This window comes from Lonchura striata, chromosome 4 (genome assembly GCF_046129695.1).
Source record: "Lonchura striata isolate bLonStr1 chromosome 4, bLonStr1.mat, whole genome shotgun sequence".
Classification (NCBI taxonomy): Eukaryota; Metazoa; Chordata; class Aves; order Passeriformes; family Estrildidae; genus Lonchura; species Lonchura striata.
The window spans coordinates 3980352-4002996 of NC_134606.1; the positions used below are offsets into that span (position 1 = coordinate 3980352).

General features: G+C 39.0%; 1 protein-coding gene across 3 annotated transcripts in view; it reads left to right on the top strand.

Moving 5' to 3' along the window:
- CTNNA2 (catenin alpha 2) overlaps nucleotides 1–22645 on the top strand; it is a 465423-nt gene that overhangs the window by 121072 nt on the left and 321706 nt on the right. For all 3 annotated transcript variants that reach the window (XM_021535749.3, XM_021535753.3, XM_021535748.3), the window contains exon 7: nucleotides 13765–13968. In XM_021535749.3, the coding sequence (XP_021391424.1) occupies nucleotides 13765–13968 (204 nt within the window). The remainder of the gene's footprint in view (nucleotides 1–13764; nucleotides 13969–22645) is intronic.

Sequence of the window (22645 nt, forward strand, 5' to 3'; positions counted from 1 at the left end):
CTCATTTTAGGAAACTAAATGAAAATTTTGACTTACAAGGGTACAGAGACAATTGTGTTATGTATTTTCTAACTCACTGCTTAGCTGTTGAGTGAGATTTATTCACACCTAAGTTTGCATCAAAGATGACATCCCTAACCTCCAGAGAAAGTCAAAATTTATGGCTGCTGGTGGTGAGATGATTGTGAATTTATGTTTTACAAACAAGAAAACAAACAAAATTAACAGATTAGTGAAACTATGTTATGAGTTAAAAGGTGGTGGAGAAAAAATACTTGCTTTTTATGGTGGTAGTATATTACTTCAGCAAGGAAAAGGATCTTTGTATTTTCTAATGGAAATAATTTCACAGAGTATTTATTTTACAGTCTCAGTCATATGAATTGCAATCAGTTTATATTTGGTAGCAAGTGCTTACTAAACCCTGCATTATATGCCAAGATTATTATTCTGTATTAAAAATAAGTTTACAGTTTTTTTTTCCATAATTTTAACACTTCTCAACCTTCATTATTTCAAAATTTGGAATCAGTGTTCTGTGGCTTAGCGCTTCAAATAACTGCAGTGTGAATAATTTGAACATTTTATCAGTCAAAATATCATCACATAGAATACAAATAATTATTCTACCTATTTGAAGCACAGCCATTGTGTTTAACTAGGTGTTTTGATAATTGTCACACTCTATACACGAGGGGGTTGTGTAAAGTCACCTGTGAGTTACTAACAACAAAGTTTTGAAGATAGTTGTCATTTATTGCCTCTCAGAGATAATTTATGTAGGAATAAGGAGAGCTCCCAAATCTGTTCCTTAGTAGATTTTTTTCCTTTAAAGTTCTATTTGAAGTGATTGATGACAAAAGAACATGTTTAATGCCTTGTTGCTTTGTCCTTTCACTTCCATGTTGCTGCTTTAGTCTTAGATCATTTAAAAATAGGTATTTCTGGTCTTACTAGTAATTTGTTATTAAAATTTGGCATATATTCTATGCTCATGAAATATTTCTGAGTTCTTAATGCAAATGGAGGTGCACAGTTTATTTTCTCCTGATGATAGTTGGCCAAATTTATGGAAGTTGCATAGATAAATTTTTGAAGAACTTCCTTTGAACTCTGAAAAGGCTCTGTTTTCACTCAGGAAATGGTAGTTTTGACCTGGTAAGCTCTCATATCTTCTGGTTATGGAGGGACTGCTTTGTTGGCACGTGTTGAACTGTGGGATGGATTTATCTGGTGTCCTCCCCATAGCCCTCATGGTGTGCAGCAGAGACAGGACCTACACATCAAACTGGAGTGTGGTGGGGAGGTAGATAAAGAGAGAATGAAATTATTGAGTGAGAAGAAATGTAATGAGAAGGACCGGGAAACTGGGCTGGATGCAAACTGAGATGAAGATAGGTGGCCTAGAGACTGGTGTGCATAGGGAAACTGCAAAGGGGCAAAAATATATGTGGATGTAAAAATACGGATTTATATCTAGAAATAAAGGAATAACTTTGTTCAGGGAAGGGAACAGAGCTGGGGAAGGGTCTGGAGCACCAGGAGCAGCTGAGGGAGCTGGGAAAGGGCTGAGCCTGGAGCAAAGGAGGCTCAGGGGGGACCTTGTGGCTCTGCACAGCTCCTGACAGGAGGGGACAGCCATGGGGGGATGGATTTGGGATCTCATCCCAGGGAACAGGGACAGGAGGAGAGGGAACAGCCTCAGGCTGGGCCAGGGATGTTTAGTTTGGACATCAGGGAAGTTTTCTTCACCCAAAGGCTTGTCCAGCCCTGGCACAGCTGGCTGGAGTCCCCAAGCCTGGGGGAATTTAAAAGCCACGGGGATGTGGCACTTGGGGACATGGGTCAGTGGTAGCCTTGGCAGAGCTCTTCCAATCCAAATAATTCTGTGATTCCATGATTGTCTGTGCCACGGCAAGGGCTGCACACAGATTGTTCCCCATCATGGAATAGAGAGGGGGCAGTGACAGGCAAAAATAGGATTTATTGGGCACTTGGGATCTCTGGTGAGTAGGAGGGTGCCTGCTCTCAGAGTATGGACTGGGATTACAATTCCTGAGTCCCGAGGAGTGGAGCTGTGTCAGTGGGATGTGCTGACAGCACCTCAGAAGTGCTAATCACAGTGGAAATTCAGATTCTAGTGGTTTCAGACCTACATTTCTTTACATTTTAAGCATTTCTAAATAATTTCCTTTAGATTTGAATATGAAAAATGAGGATTATCATTCTTGTACAGTGCTGGGAGGGTGGATGTAATGGTGTTGCAAATATAAAGCTATTTACTATGCATGCACCAGAACTCTATAAAAAGGATTATTCCTGTGTTTGAAGCAAGGCTTGAATTATCTGCAATAAAATTAAATAGAATTTATAAATCCTCTGGCTTAGAAAGGGGAGGAGAAGATACTTAAAGGAAAAAAGGACCAAACCCCCTTTTCTCCACTAGTGCCAAAAGCAAATATCTCTTGTTTTCTGTATTGCTCCAGAAAGAATTGATGAGATGGCTTAGCTGACTTTTCTCTCTGTCTTTTGTGTTTGTGTGTGCAAGTTTTGCCAAGGGAATAAAATGATATTTTGTTTGTTAAAATAAATATATAGTGCTTAGTTTTAATGTATGGTAATTCAAACAGGCAAGCTCTATAGGTGATGTTGTTTTATCTGATGTTTTATAATTTTTTATAGTTTTTAATATTGGATTTATTATTTCTCTGTATTTTGTCCAGCTGTGTCGAGCCTTGTTACATCTCCAGCTGCTGAGCCTGTGGGTCACCCCTTTGCTCTCTGATTTCTGAGTATGAAAATAATCTGGTTTATAAAGGAATTTAAAGGAATATAAGGGGAAGTGGTCACAGCACCAAACCTGCCAGAGTTCAAGAAGCATTTGGACAATGCTCTCAGGCACAGGGGGGGACTCTTGGTGTTCTCCTGGGAAGGGCCTGGACTTGGACTGGTTGATCCTTGTGGGTCCCATCCAACTCAGGCATGATTCTATGATTTGATATGGTTCAGATTTGGAAGAGGTGGTTAAAATGATTTTTAGTACTTGAGGTATTAATGTATTTGGGATAGGTCCCAGGATACTGAAATGTACTATTTTTTGTCATAAGCAGCATTTGAACAGCGAAATTACAGGCAGAGTAACTCAATCTTTAATGAATTTTTGAACAGAGCAAGTCAGTTATCTGGGAGATGACTACATTTGATGAGAAAGAAAGTGTCTGGTGACACTGGTCACTGTCCTCCAGGCTGTTAAATGCAGCTCAAAATTAATAAATGGGCTATTATAACATATTTTGTGAATACATTTGTGCTCCTTAAGGAACATTTTGCATGGCTGGAGAATGCAGTGCACCTTAAATTAAGTGAAAGATCTAATAAGTGTGTAATGAGGGGAAAACATTACAGAAAAACTGAAAAGACGAAGTATCTGGGTATAGCAGTAGCAAAGACTGCTCTTTTTTTTGGTAGTAAAATTAGGAGCTGTCAAAATGTGGCAGAAATGTAGCAGACAGAAAAAAAAATCCTGTATCATTAAGTTACCTTTAAAATGTTCCTTTGTGGACAAATAACTGCTAGATGATATGAGGATGGATTTTTGCAGAACATTTATGGAATTGCAATTTGCTTGTAAATATGTTCTTCAGACAAGTGATTTGTGATGCTGTAGAGAACAGGACAAAATGTGAGCTTTGAAAAGAAAATTGAAATGTGTTTGTTTCACCACTGAAATTCATAAGAAACAATTGCAAAAACATTACTGCACATCCAACAGCAATTTGAAACCAGACTTGTTGAGTTTGAGTAGCTCGAGCCCAGGCAAATGGCAATTTATGATAGCAACTCTGTATTGAATTTAACTAGGAATGCACTGGGGAAAGTGTGCTGCAAATTCAGATAACATACAAATTCACATATGGATTTGTATGAAATATTGAAGAATTTCAGAATGGTTTGGGTAGGCAGGGACATTAAAAACATCTTGTTTCACCCCCTGCCATGAGCAGGAACACCTTCCACTGTCACAGGTTGCTCCAAGCCCTGTCCAACCTGTCATTCTCCCTTGTCCTGTCCCTCCATCTCTTGTCCCCGGTCCCTCTCCAGCTCTTCTGGAGCCCCTTTAGGCCCTGGAAGAGGCTCTGAGTTCTCCCTGGAGCCTTTTCTTCTCCAGGGAACATCCCCAGCTTTCCCAACCTGTCTCCAGAGGAGAGCGGCTCCAGCCCTCTAATCATCTTTGTGAGTCTCATCTAGACTCATTCCCCTAAGTCCACAATTTTTTTGTGGTGGGAACCCCAAAATACAAGTTATTATTTTTTGTCCCTAGTGCACCTTGAAGTGGCTTTTACACTGCAACAGTGTCAAGACAAGTATTTGCTGTGTGAAGGCAGGCAGGCTGCACCTCAATGTTTCTAAAACTTCTATGCAGCAGTGAGATACTTTGGCACTTTCTTCTCTCCTCAGGTCTCTTCTGAGTGGGGAAACATCAGACTGGTCATGCTTTGCATATTAAGAAAATAATAACCAACGGCAAAACATTGCATTTTACACTAAAATCAAAAGCTTCATCTGTTTGCAGAGGTGTGTGTTTGAGGATGCTGAGCTGATGTCTCAAATGAGGAAGAATCAGAGTAAATTTTTGGGGATGCTGAGGATGCTGAAGGTCCAAACAACCTTTTCCTTTTAGTTATTGCTGCATTTCCCATTACAACCCCTTCTGTGTATGTGTGGGTTTGTTTATGTATTACTGTGGAAAGGGTCAGCTCCAGAGTACAAAGAATAGGATGGCACTGAAAATGTCAGGATTTGAAAAGCAAATGCATGGCAAAAATGTGATTTCTGTGAAGGGAAGCACCCTGGGTAACTGGATTAGGATCTCATTGCCTTCATTCCCCTTTAGCAGTGAGAATGGGGCTGCTGAGCTGTATTTGCTGTATAGGAGCACCATCTAGTGGGCTTCTGGTTTATTTTTTTCATGTCTATGAATTTTTTTTTTCCTCTCTGAAATGCTCTTTTATAGTAAACTAGTATTGTGGAAGGATTTAGCAATCAAAAATACTTGTTGGAATTTAACCATGTCATTTTGCTACCACTTCATTTGGTGGTGGAAAGAGCCTTTTGCCAACACACCAACTCCTGCTTGTGATTCCCTATCAAAATACATGTAACTTGTTTGCAGCAGGCCAGTTTATTTGCAAAGGAATTTTTGTAGTGAGCCCTCAAGCACACATTTGTTAGACATACTAAAAACACAGAAAAGACACGCTTTAAACACCTAATTATCATTTTTTATAAGGAAATGTGTTTTGTGTAGCAGTAGTTATTGTATTATTATTCAAATTATTGCAGGTTTCTTATTTTCTTGTTAATGCAAGTATGAATATCTGAAGTGCTAAACCAAAAACATAGTAAATTTTCTTTAAAATTACATACAATATCTCGAAAAGAGCACTAAGTGAAATGTTCTAATTAGACTACACTTGCTACTATTGTGCCTGTGTTTATTTAGCACCTCTGAGATGCTTCTGTAGCTTAGGTATGTGAGAAGTGAACACCTCCACTAGTTCAGGGAAGCAGCATCTCCATTGACTTTTGGGGGGCTGGGAAGGTGGGGGCTGCTGCTGCTGCTCGTGGTTGTGCTCTCCTGCCTGAGTGGGATGCTCGTGAAGCTGCTGGGGATGCAGCCAGCCTGGAAAGGTCAGAGAATCACAGCATGGTTTGGGTTGGAAAGGAACTTCAAGACCATTTTGTTCCACCCACAGCCATGGGCAGGGACACCTCCCAGTATCCCAGGTTGCTCCGAGCCCTGTCCAGCCTGGCCTTGGACACTTCCAGGGATGGGGCAGCCACCAAACCCCCACAGTAAAGAATTTCTTCCCAATATCCCATTTAGCCCAGCCATTCTCCCAGTCCTGTAACACCATGGCCGTGTCCAAAATCCCTCTCCAGCTCTCTTGGAGCCCCTGTGAATAATTTCTGTGTTGTTTCATCACTCCAGAGCAGCTCATTGGCAGCTGCAGTTTAGCATTGCACTGTCACACTCTTCCAGCTGTATGGTGTAACAAAGCATTGTGGCAGGTAGGAACATTGGATTTATTGCTAAACAGGAGATCAACAGCCTTGTTAGCATTGCAGGAGACACGGACAAAGGTGCAGAAACCAAACCTGTGAGCACACAGCATTTATTTTTGCAGTAGTGCAGGCACTTCTGACAAAGAAATACATCAAACACTCTTATTTATAAGGTCTTGTCTCCAAGTTACTCAGAAAAACTAGGTCCCTTAGTAGATCATATGCTGCCTTCTACTCAAAGGCAGTTTTTCCTGCTATCTTGTGGTTGTGGCATTGTTTAGCTAAAATATCTATCACACTTTGCAGTGGCATTTACCTTGAAAATTGTATTTTCCTTGTGCTCAGGGCAGTTGTGTATTCACTGTCTCAGGAAGTGTTAAAAACCCTGTGGATGTACATCCTAGGGTGATTTTATGATACTTTTATGTGGCCAACAGGAGCAGGGGGGTCATTCTTCCCCTGAACTCGGCACTGGTGAGGCCACACCTCGCGTTCTGTGTCCAGTTCTGGCCCCTCAATTTGGGAAGGAATTTGAGATCCTGGAGTGTGTCCAGGGAAAAGCAACGAGGCTGGTGAGGGGCTGGGAACACAAAAATCCTGTGAGGAACAACTGTGGGAGCTGGGGGTGCTCAGCCTGGAGAAAAGGAGCCTCAGGGGTGACCTTGTCACTCTCTACAGCTCCTGAAAGGTGGCTGTGCTCAGCTGGGGTTGGGCTCTTTCTCCAGGCAGCACTGACAGAACCAGAGGACACAGCCTCGAGCTGCACCAAGGGAAATACAGGTTGGATATTAGGAAAAAAGGATGATAAAGTTCTGGAATTCTCTGCCCAGGGAGGTGGTGGAGTCCCCATCCCTGGGTGTGTTTAAACAAAGCCTGGATGTGGCACTGGGTGCCAGGGTTTAGGTGAGGTGTTGGGGCTGGGTTGGGCTTGATGATCTTGGAGGTCTCGTCCAAGCTGGTCATTCTGTGAATTCTGTGAATTCTGTGAATTCTGTGAATTCTGTGTATCCCCAATAGTTCTGTTTGTGCTGGCTCTTTTCTGCACCTTTAAGACTGGTTCTGAGAGTTAAATGGGAGAAGAAGCAGGCAGTTTGTTTGCAGAAAGTGCACTGGATTCCCCCATGTTCCTTCTCATGAGCTCTGTTGTCTGCAGCACGGATAGCAGGACAGCGCTCTCCTTTGCTTTTAGTTATTTTTTTACCTAGATGAGGCAAAAAAATTCCCCAGACCGTAGCTTTTCTTATTCTTGAAACTGATCAGCCTTGGTCTGAACTGAAAACCCAAAAAAACCCCCAAAAGTTCAAACCTTTTGCCTACTGAGGCCCAGGGCACAACATTTTCCAGTACAGGAGGGACTGAGCAGGCTGAGCTACACCCCACAAAAAGGACTCTCTGAATTTGCCACCTCTTCAGAACAATGAGATATTCCATTGTTTAATGTTATTCATTTTTTCATGTTTGTGAGTATTTCCTTGTTAAATAAATAGTTTTTTCCACTTTTCTCAAAGCAGATTTATGCCTTCTGAACCTGTGGGGAGAGAAGCTGCTTGAATTTGCTTTCTAGAGGGACCCCTTTGGAGGCTTCCTCCCAAATTTGCCCTAAACCAGGACAATGTAGCACTTAGTGAACATGGTGGTGGTGGTAGGTTTTTGGTCTTAGAGGTCATTCCCAACCTTAACGACTCTGTGATTTTGTGATTCTAAATCTTTAAGAACTATGTTAGAAAATGGTCTCTGCCCTGAAGGTTTCACATTCTAAACAGGTGAATTTAACAAATGTGTTAAGTGTGTGATGTGTTTAACAAATCAACTAGGCAGAGGTTCTGAAGAAGCTGCTGAAATTTCCTTAAGTCTTTCTATCTGCAGAAACCAGAGGATGAGCAGATTTTTCATGAAAAATAAGGCAATTGCACATAATAATGAAGTCATTTAATTGCAAAATGCAGGCAATGATACAGTAATTCTAGGGTTTTTTTTGAGTTGTAAAATTGTTTTAAATTATTAATGCAACATTTTGGTTTTGCTTTGCATTATATTTCTAATAAAGTCTGTGAAGAGTTTTTTGGTATGGTTGAAAATTAGATTCTAAAGCAGATAAATGTCACAAAATTTCAATAATGATGCACTCTGATTATACAATACATTTATGTAGGGTATATGGCTATTTTCAGTTTTTTTAGTCGAAGTATGAATAATTTATCCATTATTTTAAATTTTTGAAGTGGTGTCTTCTAGTTTATTAGTGTATGAGATGATTTATTGCCTTCTGAATAAGAGAAAGTTGTTTTAGAGCAGTACTTATTAGAGACTTTTCGGAAATCTCTAGTATTTATTAAAACATGGCAATGTCTCTGTAAACAAACCTTGATATAATTTAAGGAAAAAAGAAGAGCTGAAGAGAAAATAGTGAACTATATTTAAAGAAGATTTTATCACAAGTTTTGACAGTTTTCAAACAAATCTTCAATTATATTAGAATTAATTTTCTTGGATTTTTTTTCAGCAACTGCAGCCAAAAATGATGTATATTTACAGTAAACTGAACATTTATAAAGAGATTTGAAACACTTAATTATAAGGACTGAATTATAGTATCAGTCCTTGATTTATAGCTCTAATGTAAGTTAACTAATTAGAAATTTAAAGTGTTCCAGTTCATTTACATTCATCTTTCATTAACTGGCTTTTAAGAAGTGATGGGAAATTGCAACTTTTAAAGAAATTAATTTAGCCAGATTTCCTGCCGACTATTTTTTTCTTCTTTCCAAGAAGACAATTATTTCCAATTATTTCCTTGTTAATATATGTGCAAGAGTTTTATAGGTGTCAATAATATAGTCTGAAGTTGAATTTTGGCAGCAAGTTCTCTTTGAAGAATAATAGCTTTTGTAAGCAAAAAGTTGGTTACTGAACATCAGGATCTGTCATGGAGCTGATTCTCATCCCACCTCCCTTTTCCCAAAACTCCAAAACCTGTTTTTCTTGTGACATATTTGGGAAAGAGTTTAAAATAAACATCTAGACTGTCATTTATTTATAGCCAGCCATCAGGAAATAGCTACATAATTATTAGTTCTATTTTAAGCAAAACTGAGGTTCATGGTGTGGGATGAGGTGCAACTGGCACAAGGTGATTCTGAGAAAATTCTGGATATTGGGTGGGAAAGAGTCACCCATGATCACCCATGAAGTTGATCAGGCCATTCAAATAGTAGACAGAGAGGTTTGGAAAATCTCCAAGGATGGAGTTCTCATCTTGACTGGATGAAGCCTTGAGCAACCTGGCTTGATGGTGAAGTTGTCTGTGCTTTAAAGAAGTGTTTAAAATATAACCTGCAGGAGTTCATTCTAACCTAAGTTACTCTGTAATTCTGAATGTCATTAACAGATATCCCAAATAAATATTTAATAATATTTAAGCTGGGAAATTAGTTATAAATAAAAAGTTTTATGGGATATGAATGAATAATTATTCAGTATAACTGAATGACCTTTATTTTTCATGAGCTAAATTTTGATATTCATAAATATTTCCCCTTATTTACAAATACCACAGAAGTATATTCCTTTTTTTTACAGTTCAAAGTGAGGAAAGCTGGCTTGGATTAATTGCACATCCTCTGTGCTACACAATTTATTATTTAAAATCTAAATGGTATTTGTATGTAGTCTGTACAGAAATCACTGAATTTATTCATGGAGTACAACATATCTGCTTGTGAAAATGTTGAGTTGGATTTCAGGGTTTAGCCACACTGGAGATATTTTATCTGTAGATTGTTCATCTTTGATCTGTACGTTGTTCATCTTCAAGGCTTGAAAAGTAAGGAAGAATGCACAGAATCCCAGATGGGTCAGGCTGGAAGGGACCTCAGTGGCTCATTTGGTCCCACCTCCCTGATCAGGCAGGGCCATCCACAGCACAGGGCACAGGGTTGTGTCCAGGCAGTTCTGGAATATCCCCAGTGAGGAGACTCCACAGCTCCACAGCCTCCCTGGACAATCTGTTCAGTGCTCTCAGTGGAGAAGTTCTTCCTCAAGCTCAGGTGGAACTCCTGTCCCTTCCTCTGGTGCCATTGCTGGGCCCTGGAGCAGAGCCTGGTCCCTGCTCTGACCTTCCCTGCCACAGAGAATGCCAGGACAGCCAGGGACACCCAGGGACACCCAGGGACAGCCAGGGACAGCCAGGGGTGAAGGCCTCTCTCAGCTGGGGCTTGTCTGGAGGTTGAGCAGCCCCAGCTCCCTCAGCCTTTCCTGGGCAGGGAGATGCTTCAATCCCTTCATCACCTTTGCAGCCTCCACTGAACCCAGTCCAGGATCTTTAGGTCTCCTCTCCTGTTCTGAGGAGCCCAAAACTACACAGGGTTCTCCAAATGTGGCCTCATCCTGAGCAGAGGGGCAGGATCCTCTCCCTGCACTGCTGGAAATGCTCCACCCAAAGCACCCCAGGATGCCATTGGCATTCTTGGCTACCAGGATGCCCTGCTGGCTCAGGGACATCTTGTTCTCCACAAGGATGCCCAGGTCCTTCTCCTCAAAGCTGCTCCATCAGGTCACCCCCAGCCTGTGCAGGTCCACAGGTGCAGGATGCTGCACTTGCATATGCAAATAGATATGCATATGCATATTTTCATATTCCAGGTAGGTTCTTGGGTCTTGCAGAAGATTTGAGTGCAGGGTATTCAAATCTAAGGGGAAAAATGCAATTCATGACTTGCTAAGAGGTGTAAGATCTGTTTGAAAGCTGCTGTGCAGGTGGAGAACCTTAAATCTATGGCTGTGAAGAAGAGGAGGAAAAGGGAGGCATTTCTGGAAGGATTGGTTAGGAATCTGAAACAAACAGCTATTCTTTTCAGTATTTTTTTCTTGCTAATTCCATAAGTTGCTTATATAGTTCATTTGGTGCAATCATAGTCCTGCTACTGCCATGTGAAATATGAAGTTGTGAAAATGAATTTATACAGCTGGTTTCTTAAAATCCCAAGCATTACCCTTTGGCTCAAAAGTCCCATTACATAAATATGCACAGGCCTAACTCTTGGAGAAGATATTTCTAATTTAGGTGCTTATAAAACTGCTCTGCTTACTGCTGTGAAACACAGACCCCAGAAGATACATGTGAGACATTATTTCACATTCTGGCTAATGCAGCATTTTTTCTGCTAAGTCAGCAGTTCCTGGAGCTGGAGCAATATGTTATCTGGTTAAAATTCTTCTATTTGTCCTTTCATTAAATAATGGAGTTTCTTAAATTCCTTGTGTTTATTACTGTTTAACTGCTGAGGATTCAGTGAAATTATAGATTTCTCAGAAGTTCCTTTCTCCATGTAGTAATGAGAGTTATGGTGTCTGTGTGTGAATTGGAAGTTTTATTGAGAAATCAGATCTTTTCTAAGAGTCTTGTCCTGCTGAAATTAAGAAAATATTCAAGTGGAGTTCATCTTTATCTTCAAATAAATCCATTTGAGCATTTTCTGATTAATAATAAGCAGATACAATTTTCAGTGCGAAAGGTACATGTTGGTTATGTGTCATGTTCCTAAATTTTAATGTACATTTTGATACACTGTGTTGGTTTTGTTGCTTTTTTTCAAATTACTTGTATCATTTGGTTTGCACTTGCCGATTGCTCTTGGATATTAAAAGAGATAGAGTAATCACAAAGTTATCAGAACATAGTGAAAATTAAAATGGTTCATTAACAAATCTTATGTGCTTTAAAATATGTGTGATTATTAGAAATCGGAAGGCTTTTACATCTTTTATTCCTATTTCATGATTTTTTCTTTTTTAAAGCTCAAATAACAAGTGCACAGCTTACAGAGCGTTTTTAGTCCATATGCAATTAGGAGACTTCTTTGCATGATTTCAACAAAAGGTTTCTGAATTACATGGTGTTGTAAATGTACCTGAGGGTGAGAGCAGGTGATTATTGCTTTTGTATTTCTTACCTTGAACTACAAAAGGAGAAAAGAGGTCAAAATATAATCCAGCAGTGACTCAAATCTCATAGCTTCACATGAAGTTTTGCCATGAGAAGAGTAGAATTAATGTTTAAACCTATTTGATACTTGGAAATAAATTTGATAGACACAGTACGCAGGTATTTAGCAGTGATCATAATTTTTTAATTCACCTTTCTTTATTAGAAAAGAGTCTTTTGAAAAAGCAATTTTTCTAGTAGAATAAAGATACTTTGCTAACCAGAAGACTGTTTGACAAACTGAAGATGTTTTCAGACTGTCTTCATGTAGTGCTTCCTTTTTAGTTAACTAATCCAGCACTTTTTTCCTGACTCAAAACCAAAAAAGGTGTTAAAAGATACTCTACAGAATGGAAATCAGAGATTTCACATTTTTGTGTGTCACTGTCTAGTAATGATCTCCTTGCAGTCTTAACTTCCTCAATTTTTTGAATTAATGAAATATTGAGATAATACAGTAACATTTCATCAGTGTGGGCTGCTTATTAAAATAATCAAAATGAAATTATTAATGGAGAACATCCCACTCTGTCTTCAAGAATAAAAAACTTATGCCTTGCATATAAATGTTCTGAAGAGGTGAGAAATGTTCAGAATATTTGTGAGAAAATAATACTGCTTTAGCATGGAATGGTTTGGGTTGGAAGGGACCTTAAAGATCATCTTCTTCCAAGATCCTGCAATGGTCAGGGACACCTTCCAGTATCTCAGGTTGCTTCAAGTTGTGTCCAGCCTGGCTTTGGAGACTTCCAGGGATCCAGGGGCAGCCAAAGCTTCTCTGGGTAACAAGGTTATGAATTTTTTTTATAAATATATGTATATATACATTTATATATTTACATTTATATAAATATGTATATATATATACATATATTTTAATGTCTGTATTTCTCCAATATTTACTTTTTCAGGAATTTGGTAGATAATTTGCTCCGATAAAGTTTTTGTAATCCTTGTGGTCCCTTCCAACCTGCAATTTTGTGATAAACTATTTCTAGGAAAGACTAAAAACTCTTCCACTATCGCAGGTTGCTTCAAGCCCTGTCCAGCCTGGCCTTGGACACTTCCAGGTATCCAGGGGCAGCCACAGCTTCTCTGAGTACCAAGGTCGTGAATATATATATTTTTTTAAATATATATATATGTATATGTATATATATATATGTATGTATATGTATATATATATGTTGTTATTGGATTCAAAATGAGTACACAGAAGCTTGGTGAGTTCAAGAGACAAAAAGAGCCAATTTTTTTTCTGATCTTGTGATATATGGAATTCCAAAAGTGACAGTGGATTGGAGGATGAAATTGTCACCTCTCCAACCACACTGGTCAAACCAACAGTCCATCAATTCTCTCTTCCACAAAGAAGAATACAAAACAATCATTATTTACATGAACAGTGCGTGAGAACTCCAGTAGAAATATGTAAACATTATCCCAAGGCTAAAGCAGTTTTCTGAGAACTTTGAAACTTGCAAAAGAACTATAAAAGAAAACTTAATGCTTTTAAAAATCTGGGCAACATATATGTTTCTCTAATATTTACTTTTTCAGGAATGTGGTAGGTAATTCCGCCAAGAAAGTTCTGATAACCATTGTGATCCCTTCCAATTGATTCTTTGATCAATTACTCATAGACAAGGTTCTCCAAAGGCACTGAAATTGCCAAGGGCCCGCGTCCGCTCACCATTTTCCCGCTTCCCTTGCAGAACAAGATCATCCTGGACCCGATGACGTTCAGCGAGGCGCGGTTCCGGCCGTCCCTGGAGGAGCGGCTGGAGAGCATCATCAGCGGGGCAGCGCTGATGGCCGACTCCTCGTGCACGCGCGACGACCGCCGCGAGCGCATCGTGGCCGAGTGCAACGCCGTGCGCCAGGCCCTGCAGGACCTGCTCTCCGAGTACATGAACAACGTAAGTCACGGCGGCCGCCTCGGCCCCCCGAGGCTGCAGCTGCTTCAGTGTGTCTCAGAAGTCCTAACGTGTTGGAGTTGTTGAACTTCTAACGCGTTGCAAATGTTTGACGGGAGTTGGGTACAATGAGAAGCTCACAGGGGGTAACTCACTTGGCAAGTGTTGTACTTGCCAAGGAACTCTGAATTTGGCGTAAAAGTTTCTTCTTATATAAGAACAAGCAGTTCCTTTGGAAGTAGAATACTTTTTAAAATGAAAACAATGGTGAGTAATCTGGTTAAAATTCTTGTTAATTAACTCTTGTTAATTAACTCTACTTGTTAATTCTTGTTAATTAATTAATTGTTAATTAACTCTACTTGTTAATAAAGTGTTCTTTCTTTGCCTTGTCAGAAGGCAAAGAAAGAACACTTTATTAACAAGTAGAGTTCCTCTTTTATCACCAAGATCGCTTGGAAATAGCCCAAGAATTGTTTTCTTATTGAAGATGAATATGGGAATTTTCAGCATGCTTGGCCCTGTGGGATGGTCATTGTGTTTGATTTTTAGGATCTTACCTATAGATATTCACAAGAGGTTGACTTTTTTTGGTGTGTGAGTTAAACCACTGAAGGTTTCACTTTCTGGTGGAGCTATGAAATACTCAGTTGCCATGAAAGTAGTGAGATCAGCATTAGTGCTGTTCACACAATTTGAAAACAAATCTCTGGGTAGGGTTTCCAGAGGCGTTCACACAGTGTGGTGTGAATTGGCAGTGCATAACCTTTGTTCTGCACAAACAGAACTTGTCCCAGAAAATCCTCTCCACCCAATATTGTATATTAAAACTCAGATATTCTATTGCCATTTCCTTTTGAGGATGTGGGAAAAAGACCAAAGCAACATCAACAACCTGTTTTAAAATTAAAATATTTGCCAAGAGGTGTCAAACTGAGCATCCTCTACTTTGCTGTTATTCTGGTTGCTCCCAGAGTATCAGATGGCATATTTTGATCCCATTTTGCTGGAATCATCAAAATAATGCTGCAGAGGGTGTTTGAGGATAGACCTTTAATGTTTTTTTTTCATTGGTACTGTTACAGTTGTGAGAGTGATGAAATTCAGTATCAGTAGTGCAAAGTTCAGTCCTTTAGTCACTTCATTTTACAGTTCAGACTTAAATGTTGCTTTTCAAAGATATTGTTCCATGTAATAGAGTCACCTCAAGGAACAGCTGTTTGGTTGAATTGAAAAGCATTATTTGCCTCTTAGTTTTTTGAGATTATTGTTGGCAGGCTCTTCTGAAAGCTTGAATGAATGTGAAGTTTTGCTGCTGTGTTATGGGTTAGAAGTTATAAAAGAGAACATTAAATACCAGGTGATGAGGCTGTGGTGGCAAAGAACTTGCTGGGTTTCTTCCTAGAAAATCTTGCTTTGTAGAATAAATACTGGTGTAATCCTTAAAGGTCTTTTGAAAAAAACTTTGAGAATTGATGAATGGTGGCTTCTCATTTTATTGTGGTGTCTCTTTTTCAGTACACAGAGTTTTAGCAATGATGCAATTTGCCCCTGGACCAGAAACATTATTATTTTATTTCTGACTGCATTTACAGAGGGAGGATAGTTTTAAATTTCCTGCAGGCATTTATGACCACTCTGAAGGTTGCTAATATAGTTTCATCATTTTTACTTAAACACATAATGGTGTGAGCAGCTGCTTTTATGGTTTCTACAATATGTTTTTTCAAACAGTCTTTATTTCCTCCCTTTTTTTGTGTCCTTGTTAGTCTGAATTGTACTTCTGTAATTTATTTATTTTTCTGCTTTATACTGAAATGTAGTCAACCTAAGTAAGATTTTTTTATACCTATTGAGTAAACATTATAAAAACTGAATATATACTTAATTTACATAAAATGCAGTACTTCTGATTTTACCAGATCTGGTGTGGTAGAATTTGACAATGATAATTTCCAAACTAATGTTAGCAGTTAAAAGGGATGGGATTAAGAGTACATATTACAGTGCCTAAATTTATGGGTTCTGTACATAGGGACAGGTAAAGTAGGGGGTGTCAATTCAGTTCTTTAAGGGTGGGTGGCATTTTAAGATACCAGTTTGAAAAATTCCAATGTTTGTTTGAGCATGGACTCCTCAATCTGCCCCTTTGAGGAGATGAATCCTCTGTGGGTCAGCTTGTAGCTGCCAGCCAACTTCCATGTCTTGTATGCTCTAGGAAAGGACAATCTGCCAGGCTCCTTCCTTCATTAAATCATTTGAGCCTCCATTGCTTAAGTTCCGGTTATAATTGTCAGAGACCAGATCAATACTGGAGATCAGATCAATACAGCCAACAGAGCCTGAAGAGCCATTGAGATGACAACTGTTGTAATCTAATATGGCCAGGGGGTAAGTTAAATAGCTCTAGATTTCTCCAATAAATTAATTAAATCCCCATAGCCAGGACAGAAGATCAGATCCTGAGCTTGTGGGCAGCTCCTGTTATCTAAGGGTTGAATTTCATCCATTCTGCCCTGGCAGAATTTGTCACTGTTAAAGCAGGATGGGAATGAAAATGACTCCAATGCCAGAAGGCAAAGAAATAACACTTTATTAACAAGTAGCGTTCCTCTTTTATAACCAGGATCACTAAGGTGAAATATGATTGGTCTCAAAGTGAAAACATCTCACACCACTGGTGCACTATGAATAGGACATAGTGGTGGAACCTATCTATAAACAATATGAACAGAAAGAGAGACAATAAATGGTTTACATTCCTCTCAGACTTTTTTCCAGGCTTAGCCTGGTAGAAATCTCTCTCCTTTTCTTTCTGACTGAACTGAGAATATCCACAAGAATTTGCTTTCGTACTAAACCTATTTATCCTTGAAACTGAGGATTGATTTTATTGGGTTCTTGATAGTTATGAGCATGTTCAGTGTAACAAAAGATCTCACTTGGAAAGTGTTTTAAAGCTTTCATGAGTTTCAAAAGGGTAAAAGTGATTGGCACACACCAAACATGACACAGTCCTTAGTCTGGTCAAAGTTGATTTTGCAAAGATGCACATCTTTAACGTTTTCTGTCTGTATGGCTTTAAACCACTGTAATCCTGCTCTTGCTTTAGAGATTGTGAAATTAATCAGTCATTCATGTTTTGAGGTTTCTTCTGTTTGATAATAGCTGCAAAATAATGATATTTTTTGTATGAGTGTTGATCAAATAAGCATATAGAAAAGTAAATACTTTGTAAATATTTAAAGGATGCAGATTATGAAGGGCACGGTCTTGGCAATGGGCTGTTCAGTCAGTGTTAGTTCAGTCCTTTTCCAGCTTAAAATAGTTCCTATTCATTCATCTAGTTCTGTGATTTGGGTTCAGAGGGGTGTTTCTTGCAAAACTTCAAGAGCTGAAGGAAAGGGCTGTGAGTGGAAGAAAAAGTAGATACTTTCAAAATTTTGGCATCCAAAGAAAAATCTGACAAAAAAAAAAAAAAAAAAAAAAAGAAGATGGTAGAAAGAAAGAGAGGGGAGATTTCAACTTAGGTAAGTAAAAATGGGGCAGCTGTAATATTCTGCAGTTGTATAATTCGCCAGTTGTATTATTTACTGTTATAAAACATGTATTTTGGTTTCTGCTTCCTTCTCCTCAGATAAATGTTGATTTACTCCATTTCCTACCTGTCAAATAATGTTTTTGTCAAATTAAGTCCCTAGGCTCTTTCCTAGTTTTATGAACAATTATATATTTGTGTAGTTACTGCATTGACCAGAGTCTCACAGTACCTAAACCCTCTGCAAGGGAGATCCCTGGGAGTTCTCTGTAAGAACGTAAGAACTTCTATGGAGATGAGATGTAAAACTGTTTCCTTATTCTTTGTATATCCAGAAATATGCATATTTTTCATTTCCTTTATCAGTAACTTTGACAAAATCTTTTCCCAGGTTGGTATTGATTATTTATCTCGTGAACTCATCTGAACTTTAGAATCTGTTACTTTTGGGAAGGAAGGGAAAGAGAGTTTTCAGTTTGCTGTGTCATATGACTTTTTTTCTTTGCCAGGGTCTCAGAGAAAATTGATAGGTATTTTTAGCTTCTTATGCATATGTGATAAATCCCATAATTTATTTCAAAATAAAATTACATTTCTAGACTTCTGTCCTACAGAGAAGACCTAAATGCAGTTCCGCAGAAGCTCTTAATGCAATTGTTTTCCATTTGTCTAAATAAAAGCCTTATTTAACGGATGGTTAGCTCTGATTGGGGTCCAGTTTCCTGCTGGTTTTCTCTCCTGGATCCTTCATGATTTATATTGCAGGCTGTCAGGGAGCAACAATACCAGGAACCTCTTAAACTCCTGACTCAGAAATGCTCTGCCAAACTCAGCCCAGTGCTGGGCACCCTTTCTAGCAAGACTCTGGATGCTGCTGGGTTGATGTCTCATTAACATAAGAAAGGGAGGAAATTATATCTTTAGAAAAATATGCTTAAAAAAGGATGCTTTGAATTCCCTCTGACATCATCAGATTCAGTGCCAGAGACAGACTGAATGTTGTGTTGCTGGGGTGTATCAATGATAAATTTGGAAAGCAGTTGACAAGTGAGTAAGCCATGAGTGTTAAAGACCTCTGTAATCACTCCAGTACTGGCTTGGCATTAATTCAAATCTGCATTTGAAAAGGCACTTCCCAGCTGGTTTAAATATGATTTTCTCCTCTAAAGCCTTTGGGCTCCTTATTAAGCCAACTTGCGTGCTCCTGCCTTGCTTTGCCTTTTATCCAGTGTCCCTGCTCCCAGCCTCTGCTGACATTCCAGAGGAGCTTTCTTTTTAAATTGTTTTTTGGGACAGATAATATTTCTGAGTGTCTGAGTGGTATGATCAATCCTTAATGTAGTCTTGTATTACTACTGATGATTTAATGTTTAGATGTGAGAATCACGTCTGAGCACTGGAACAGATTTCCCAGAGAGGTTATAGAATATCCCTCACTGGAAATATTCCAGAACCATCTGGATGCAATCCTGTGCAATGTGCTCTAGAAAGACCCTACTTTACCATGGGGGTAATGTTTGCTCTTTGAAATTTTACTCTCCAAAGTTACTAGCGGTCCCTAATGCCTGCTCACTCCTGGGTTGCTATAGGTTCTAATTCATGTTCCCTATAGAGAGGAAGATGTCATTTCTTGAACCAACAAAATAGCAGAAAAACAAATGAGAAAGCACAAGCCTGCTGGCAGCTTCTCTTCACAAATATATCAGTAAAAAATTGGAATTGCTCAAAGGAAAAACAGAGTGCTGCATTACATGAAGATGAAATGTCCTTAGCAGACAGCTGGTTATTGTGCTTGATTGGAGAATGAAAAACACGATAGCAACTGAAAAATCTATAAACTCTCAAGATACTGCCAGCTGTCACATTTAACAGCTTCATCGGAATTCATATTTAAGATCGGCAATAATTGGTGTGTGCATTTCAGCTCTGGAGCTGACTTGCATGAGGTTAATCTGGGTGACAGTGAGCAGTAAATCACAGTTATGAGACAGAGGAATGTCCAGAGCTGTCCTGAGATGAGGAATCAGGGATGAGTGACAAGATTGACTGCAGGAGCAGCAGCATCGACTGCCTCCCGCATGACTGGCACAGCAGGGCAGTATTTCCATCGGTACCATTGTCAAATTCCTGGGTGGTCAAATCATTTTTAGAGGACAGCAGCTTGTTTAAAGCTTTCCACTGTATTTCAAGCTGGAGATGAGCTATTTTACTATTCACTTGGCTCTTTTAGAGCAGTTTTGTCTTTGAGTACTTGAAAGAAACAAGTAGAAACAAAGGACTTATAGTTGGAGGAATAGGATAGGTTTCCAAATGTTCTATGCATTGCTTCTCAGACAGTTTAAGATTTTTGCACTTCTGGATCCCTCTTGAGTGCCTTGACTGCTCACAATTGTACATAAATCACTGTCTAAGTATGCAACCTGCACTGTGACTTCAGACACCTTTTCAGGAACCTTCTGTCTTCTCTATTTTGATAATGTCAGGCCCTCATCATAAGGCATGTCCATTATTTTTCAGCAGATTTATAGAAATGCAGCATCATTTACAATTGGATAGGCTAGTTTTGATTTATTTATTCATTCATGAATTTCCTGTTTTTTTAATTCCATATTCAGAGTTTGCTGTGTTTTTTTTTTTTTTTTTTTTTTTGGTCAGATTCAGAGAACCATACTGGTGTTTTTAATCAGAAATAAATAAAAAAGCGCTGACAAAATGAAACTTTGTGGCTTGTAAAAAACAACTATCCTAAAAAAATTGTCCTGATTTCAGGTGCTGGTGATTACAGATTTACACATCCCTATTGGGATGAGTAGATTTTTAAATTTACTAAAGTCATTTGCTCTTTACAACTACCTGTTACAATCTACTCTAAAAGGGGAGGGAAGCCCATTTTCTTTTTAATAAATCCCTTGGGGTGGATTAGAGTGAAATGACTCTGAATGAGCGTTTTTTGTAAATATACATATGTAGGGTTTATTATAGAATAATTTGGTTACAAAGGAAAACAGTTATGCAGGCATTTTGCTTGTTAACTTTAGTAATATGACAATATAAGAGCACAAAAATCACCTAAGAAACTGCATGAGAAGGAGAAGGAAAGGATAAGAATAAAATTACCTCACCATCCAACGGCTTCACAACGAGACTTGGTCAGAGCAATTTTGATGGTAGTTAGTCAAAAATAATGGTCACAGACCAAACCCATCAGGTGGTGGAGGAAACTTCCAAAATGTCACATCTGTTGGGTTTCTATTCACTCAGGTTCGTGTAGAAACACTCAGGTACCTCCCCTGGGGTGGGGAACTTCAGCTGGGTGATGTCCTGTGGATCAGGGACACCTGGATGTGGAATGGTGTGGATCAGGGACACCTGGATGATGGAATGCTCTGGATTAGGAACATCTGGATGATGGAATGGTGTGGATCAGGGACACCTGGATGTGGAATGTTGGTCAGGAACATCTGGATGATGGAATGATGTGGATCAAGGACACCTGGATGATGGAATGCTCTGGATTAGGAACATCTGGATGATGGAATGGTGTGAATCAGGGACACCTGGATGTGGAATGTTGGTCAGGAACATCTGGATGATGGAATGCTGTGGATCAGGGACACCTGGATGATGGAATGCTCTGGATGAGGAGCACCTGGATGATGGAATGCTGTGGATCAGGGACACCTGGATGATGGAATGCTCTGCATGAGGAGCACCTGGATGATGGAATACTGTGGATCAAGGGTCACTTCAGGAGTCTTTGATGCCTTCTAATTCCATACAGCTGCCCATCACATGAGTGCAGCTGGGCCCGTCACGGCCCATTTTGGCCCCTCAGCAGAGTGAGTACCTTCAGGCCACGTGGGAATGTCCCAGGACCTCCTGGGCAGGGCAGTTATCACAGCTGAGTTCTCTGATAAGGACAAGGAGACAGTTCCTGACTCACAAGGTTCTGCTCTTTCCTTATCTCATCCATCACCAGCTGTCTTACTGATTCTCTGTCTCTGTGATTCTGATATTTGTGGGAGGAAATGGTGGTTTTGAAGCACAGTGCTGGATTTTCCTTGGTGGTATCAACCAGAGAATGTTGTGACTCCCTTTTGCCCTTTTTCTTTGAAGGCATACTATGATATGTCATTATAAAAGTGTTGTATATCATGTTAAAATGTAAATAAACATTGGAGGTTTATGGAGTCTAAAGTTGAATTGGTGTATTAGGTTGAGTGATGTTTTTAACAAGATACTTCCCTCTAAATTAGCACAGAAAATTCCTAGACTGACAGTAAATCCAAACCTGATTTTCTCAGTTACTGTAGGGCTTAATCTGCCTGGGCTTCTCTTACCCAACATTAAAATTGAGGTCATATCCGTCTTAATTCATTAAAGTTTTGAGTGCTTTGCCATTGCCACATTAAAAAAAAAATCTGCATTAATTGTATAATTACAGTGTTTACCCGTTAAACTGAAAGCTGGGGCAAAACCAACACATGACAGAATGAATGGCACAACAGTTAAAACGGCGTGGGATATAATTTTGATGATTTTTGACCAACAACACAAAGTGAACCAAATTTTATCAATAGTTAGGGAACTTGCTTTTCTTGAGAATTGTTTTTGTTTTTCCTCATTGTTTTATTTTGTATATGTATGTATGCATACAGAAGGTCTTACTATACTGTTGGTACTTTTTTAGAGTATTTGATGATTTTAAACTTAGTGTATTCAGCGAAAATAAAAATGCATTCTTTCTTCAAAAGAACCCAAATCAAAGCACACCAATCCTGCAAAATTGCATTTTCATGCAATGGTTTTCATGTTCAACTCATTTAATTTTGCATAAATTAGTTGGTTTGTTTGTTTTTGTTTTTTTTTCCTAAAGTGTGTTCTTACAGAAGTAATGACTTCTGCACTGGTGATTTTGATACGCTGGAAAGCATTGCCTCAATTTCAGATGCAGTTTGTCTGAATATGATGTTGTTAAAGCTGTTTGTCCACCTGGAAAGGTCCTTTATCAATCTTCTCTATATAGTATGATTCATAATATCTCTAATTTTATTTCTATAGAAGTTAGCATTTATGGGCTATTAATTTGTTGTTTTTCCATGTCTGCAAGTCAATACCAAAATGAGAGAAGTTTATAATGCA